This window comes from Chiloscyllium plagiosum, chromosome 12 (assembly GCF_004010195.1).
Source record: "Chiloscyllium plagiosum isolate BGI_BamShark_2017 chromosome 12, ASM401019v2, whole genome shotgun sequence".
In the NCBI taxonomy this organism is placed as follows: domain Eukaryota; kingdom Metazoa; phylum Chordata; class Chondrichthyes; order Orectolobiformes; family Hemiscylliidae; genus Chiloscyllium; species Chiloscyllium plagiosum.
Window position 1 is genome coordinate 2,381,100 of NC_057721.1, and position 5,445 is coordinate 2,386,544.

Sequence of the window (5,445 nt, forward strand, 5' to 3'; positions counted from 1 at the left end):
GGCAAATGTGAGGTGATGCATTTTGGAAGATCAAATTCAAGAGCGAACCATACAGTAAATAGAAAAGCCCTGGGGAAAATTGATGTGCAGAGAGTTCTGGGTGTTCAGGTCCATCGTTTCCTGAAGTTGGCAACGCAGGTCAGTAGAGTGGTCAAGGAGGCATACGGCATGCTTTCCTTCATCGGACGGGGTATTGAGTACAAGAGTTGGCAGGTCATGTGACAGTTGTACAAGACTTTGGTTCGGCCACATTTGGAATATTGCGTACAGTTCTGGTCACCACATTACCAAAATGATGTGGTTGCTTTGGACAGGGTACAGAGGAGGGTCACCAGGATGTTGCCTGGTATGGAGGGAGCTAGGTATGAAGAGAGGTAGAGAGGTTGAGTAGATTAGGATTATTTTCATTAGAAAGACAGAGATTGAGGGGGCACCTGAATGAGGCCTACAAAATCATGAGGGGTATAGACAGGATGGATAGCAAGAAGCTTTTTCCCCAGAGTGGGGGGACTCAATTACTAGGGGGTCATGAGTTCAAGGTGAGAGGGGAAAGGTTTAAGGGAAATATGCATGGAAAGTCCGTTACACAGAGGGTGGTGGGTGCCTGGAACACGTTGCCAGCGATGGTGGTAGAGGTGGGCACAGTGGCACCATTCTGGACTGATACACGAATGGGCAGGGAGCAAAGGGATACAGATCCTTAGAAAATAGGCAACAGGTTCAGATAGAGGATCTGGATCAGTACAGGTTTGGAGGGCCGAAGGGCCTGTTCTTGTGCTGGAATGTTCTTTGCTCTTTGTTCTAAAACTAGAGAGCATGCATTAAAGGTGAGAGGGGGAAAGATTAAAGTTTATAGACCAAGGCCAGGCAGAAAGGATTGGTTTAATTTGGCATCATGTTTAGCACAATATCAAGGGCTGAATGGCATGTTCCTGTGCTGTACTGTACTCTGTTGTATCTCTGTCTTAAATGGGTGCCAGTCAGTGTATTGAGTTTCGGAGTTGGGATGTCATGTTTCAGCTGTATAGGATATTGGTAAGGCCACTTTTGGAATACTGTGTTCATTAATCGTCTCCCTGCTATGGGAAGGATATTGTTCAACTTGAAAGGGGCGGCACGGTGGCTCAGTGGTTAGCACTGCTGCCTCACAGTACCAGGGTCCCAGGTTCAATTCCAGCCTCAGGCGACTGACTGTGTGGAGTTTGCACATTCTCCCCGTGTCTGCGTGGGTTTCCTCCGGGTGCTCCGGTTTCCTCCCACAGTCCAAAGAATGTGCAGGTCAGGTGAATTGGCCATGCTAAATTGCCCATAGCGTTCAGGGATGTGTAGGTTAGATGCGTTAGCTAGGGGTAAATATAGGGTAGGGGAATGGATCTGGGGGGGTTACTCTTCGGAGGGTCGGTGTGGACTTGTTGGGCCGAAGGGCCTGTTTCCACATTGTAGGGATTCTGTGATTGTGAAAAGACTCACAAAGTTGTTGCCAGGGTCGGAGGGTTTGTATTGTAGGGAGAGAGTCTGAACAGGCTGGGGCTATTTTCCCTGGAGTGTTTGAGGCTGAGGGGTGACCTTATAGAGGTTTATAAAATCACGAGGAGCATTGGTAAGGTGAATAGCCAAGGTATTTTTCCCAGGGTAAGGGAGTCCAAATCTGGAGTGCATAGGTTTAAGGTGAGAGGGGAAAGATGTAAAAGGGACTTAAGAGGCAATTTTTTTCACGCAGAGGGTGGTATGTGTATGGAATGGACTGCCAGAGGAAGTGGTGGAGGCTGGCATGATTACAGCATTTAAAAGGCATCTGGATGAATACATGAATAGGATGGGTTTGGAGGGATATGGGCCAAGTTCTGGCAAGTGGGAATGCTGGTCAACATGGACAAGTTGGATTGAAGATCTGTTTCTATGCTGTACAACTCCATGACTCTATGACTATAACAAGGTAATCACGAGAGAAAAAATACTAGGGAAGTGAATAGAACTACATATTGAGTGTCTAAAAGCAAGTAGCTACAGAGATAATGGAGGCATTGCTTGTAACGTTTGAGGTGGCCCTCGTTCTGGAAAGGTGCCAGTGGATTGGGAAACCTCCACTCTAACATCCTTTGTTCAAGTTAGGAGGGAGACAGAAAGCAGGGAACGAAAGGCCAGTTAATCTGACCTGTCTCATTGGGGAAACCCTGGAATTCATTATTAAGGAGCCAGTATTCATTATTAAACGGCCTAAAGGATATCATAATACAATCAAGGAGCAATTTTACACACCCTGCATGTCCTTTTCAATCACGGTGTCTTATTATCAGGGAGGGGATTTTGCATGATTTTTACATGTCATTTTACTCACCAGTTAGCAAGGCAAATCCGATGGGATCCAGACTGATTGAAACATCCCATTATTAATGATGCTGTGTTGCCTCCTCTGGCCTTGAAACTCCCTATCACGAGTGACGTTGCTCATGTTCCAGACTGCTTCAGTACTTTTTAGAGTTAGGATCCCTACAGTGTGGCAACAGGCAATTTGGCCCAGCGTGCTTCCCTTCTGGCGGATCAACCTCCTTTCCTAGGTCTACACTCTCCTAAACTCTGAAACTGCACTCAAATACTCATTCACAAATATAACTCCAGCTCGTCAAACTGCCTCCTGGGTTTTTTCTTTGCCCCTGAGCTCTAGTCCTACTCAGTTACATCGAGCAAATGCTTTTCAATCCCCACTGTGAACAGTATGAAGTATTAATGCTCACACGCCTCTTCAAAGCCCCTCATAGCTCCCCCGGACACAGATCCAGCAACGTTCCCAGCTCCCCAGAACTACTTCTGAGTCCTGACTCCATAGCTGACAAACAGTTCCTACAACTTCTTCCTGAGTTTAGACAGCACAGAGCAATATAAATGCTCTTGACTCCATCCCCTGCGCAGAATCAGCTGTTTTCCGAGCACGGTTAGCTGCTGCGCTCCCAAGTCTTGGTTCTGTCTCTGATCCTCATTCACTGCATGTTACCTTCAAACTCCTTTTTGGTGACCCCTGGAACTGTCTGGAGTGGTCCATTGAAAACTTTACAATAAGCCCATCCCCTGTTGTGGGACAGAATTGAGTGCTGTCACTTAGAGTCATAGAGTTTCACAACATGGAATGTGGCCCTTCGGCCCACTGGCTGCATGCTGGTCATCAAGTGAATATCTACTTGAATCCCATTTTTCAGCACTTGGACTGTTGCCTTGTATGCCAGGTACAATGCAGTCTCCCTCCTAAGTGTCCATGGATCCACAAAATATCGCCTTGAATTCAGCGCAGAGGTCAGAGAATTGCTTTCCAGTTATTTTAGAAATATCTGGTGAAGAATTGCGGTTGTGGTTCATTCCCATCATGAGAACACCTTTGTACCTAAGATGGCGTCATAAGTGATGACTTGTCAACTGTTCATTGCACTCAGTTGAGTACGTGTGACAATAAAACTAATTCTAATTCAATGCATGTGTTGGAACTCCTCGGGAAGTGTATCTAGACAGATACATAAATGGGCCGGGAGCAGAGGGATACAGATCCTTAGAAAATAGGCAATAGATTTAGGTAGCGGATCTGGATCAGCACAGGTTTGGAGGGCCGAAGGGCCTGTTCCTGTGCTGGAATGTTCTTTATTCTTTGTTTCAAGTATCCATCTAAATATTCAAATATTCCTGCCTCTTTCAGGTAGTGAGTTCCAGATACCAACCGTCCTCTGGGTGGTTAAAGCTGTTTCCTCAAATCTCCTGTAAACCTCCTGCTCCTTACCTTAAACCTGTACCCCTGGTTATTGACCTCTCTGCTAAGGGGAAAACTTTCTCCCTATCTTGCCTGTCTATGCTGCTTAGAATTGGGGAAACCTCAATCAGAGTCCCCTCAGCCTTCTCTGCTGTAAGGAAAACAGGCCCTAGCTGTTGGCTCCATACGTGTTACCAGTCACAGAATTGCTGGTTGGTTTAGCACAGTTGGACAGCGATAAAGAAATTCATTACGCTCTTAGGAAGGGATTATACAACTGGCAGCAGTCCAGCGTCCTCAGGGGGATCCAGAACGTGGTCAATGCTGACGATTTGCCACAAGGATCTGGATTAGTGGTGCTGGAAGAGCACAGCAGTTCAGGCAGCATCCAAGGAGCTTCGAAATCGACGTTTCGGGCAAAAGCCCTTCATCAGGAATAAAGGCAGAGGACAAGTCATGGGGACAGTGCTGAGCTGGAGGTTTGAAATTAGGATGAGGTGGGGGAAGGGGAAATGAGGAAACTGTTGAAGTCCACATTGACACCCTGGGGTTGAAGTGTTCCGAAGCGGAAGATGAGGCGTTCTTCCTCCAGGTGTCTGGTGGTGAGGGAGCGGCGGGGAAGGAGGCCCAGGACCTCCATGTCCTCGGCAGAGTGATTTGCCACAAGGAACCTGGTGGGGGAGAGGAGTTAATATACACTTGTTAATATGGGAGTTTGGAAACAGTGATGAGCAAAAAGCTAGCAAAGGTGGGAGTGGGTAAACATTCAGGGACAGGTGGAGTGTAAGGGCAAAAGCTAGCAATGGGATAGTGACGAGATCACAAGAGGAGATGATGTGACCCTCAGTGTGGAAGGATTTACCTCCGTGAGGGAATCTGCGAGTTATAGAGACTTTGCCTGACATTCGGCGATCAAAACAATAGTCATCTCATACTGTGGCCCTGTAGCCAAGTACAGGAGACTGCAGTCATAAAAAAAAAGAGTGCTAGGAAAGTTCAGGGAAAGAGAAACAGAGTTAACGTTTCAAGTCCGGTGTGACACTTTTTCAGAAATGGAAGTTGCAGAGCTATTTTAGGCTGAGGCCTGTTTTGCTCAGGTCGTTGTAAAACGGTGTTTGACGCGCCATCGTTTTCTCCTGCAGGTGTTCACATGTTCAAGAAAATCAACTGGTCAGCAGATCCGTGTGAGAATTTCTTTGAGTTTGCCTGTGGACAGTGGATAAAGGAGACCCCGATCCCTGAAGACTACTCCAGCTACGGGACATACTCGTGGGTTCGGCAAAGCGTCAACATCAAACTGCGAGGTACTTTCGAAACGCAAGCACAGAGTGATGTGGTTGGCATTATCATTCCACTTTTCGAAGGAGGGGCTAGCATTTTGGTGGAGCCATTCACAACCTCAGCAGCCGGGGGTGGGGTGATTGACGAGGCGCAGGCCCTGCTGCTTCAGCAAGGCTGAGTTATTTGTGCACAGAAAGATCCCACAAATGGCAATGTGGTAAATGAGCAGGTCAGCAGTGTGGCATTGTCGATGTCGGGACCAATTTTGACTAGGTTAGGAGGAACCTTGTTCTGGATCAGTGGTGCTGGAAGAGCACAGCAATTCAGGCAGCATCCGAGGACAGGCAAAATCAACGTTTCGGGCAAAAGCCCTTCATCAGGAATAAAGGCAGAGAGCCTGAAGCGTGGAGAGATAAGCTAGAGGAGGGTGG

General features: G+C 47.3%; 1 protein-coding gene across 3 annotated transcripts in view; it reads left to right on the forward strand.

Annotated features, from left to right (window-relative positions):
- Window positions 1-4,877: 4,877 nt before the first annotated feature.
- Window positions 4,878-5,445, forward strand: part of phex (phosphate regulating endopeptidase homolog, X-linked) — a 127,830-nt gene continuing 127,262 nt past the window's right edge. For all 3 annotated transcript variants that reach the window (XM_043700276.1, XM_043700274.1, XM_043700275.1), the window contains exon 1: window positions 4,878-5,037. In XM_043700276.1, coding sequence (XP_043556211.1) covers window positions 4,884-5,037 — 154 coding nt within the window. In that variant the 5' untranslated portion in view covers window positions 4,878-4,883. The remainder of the gene's footprint in view (window positions 5,038-5,445) is intronic.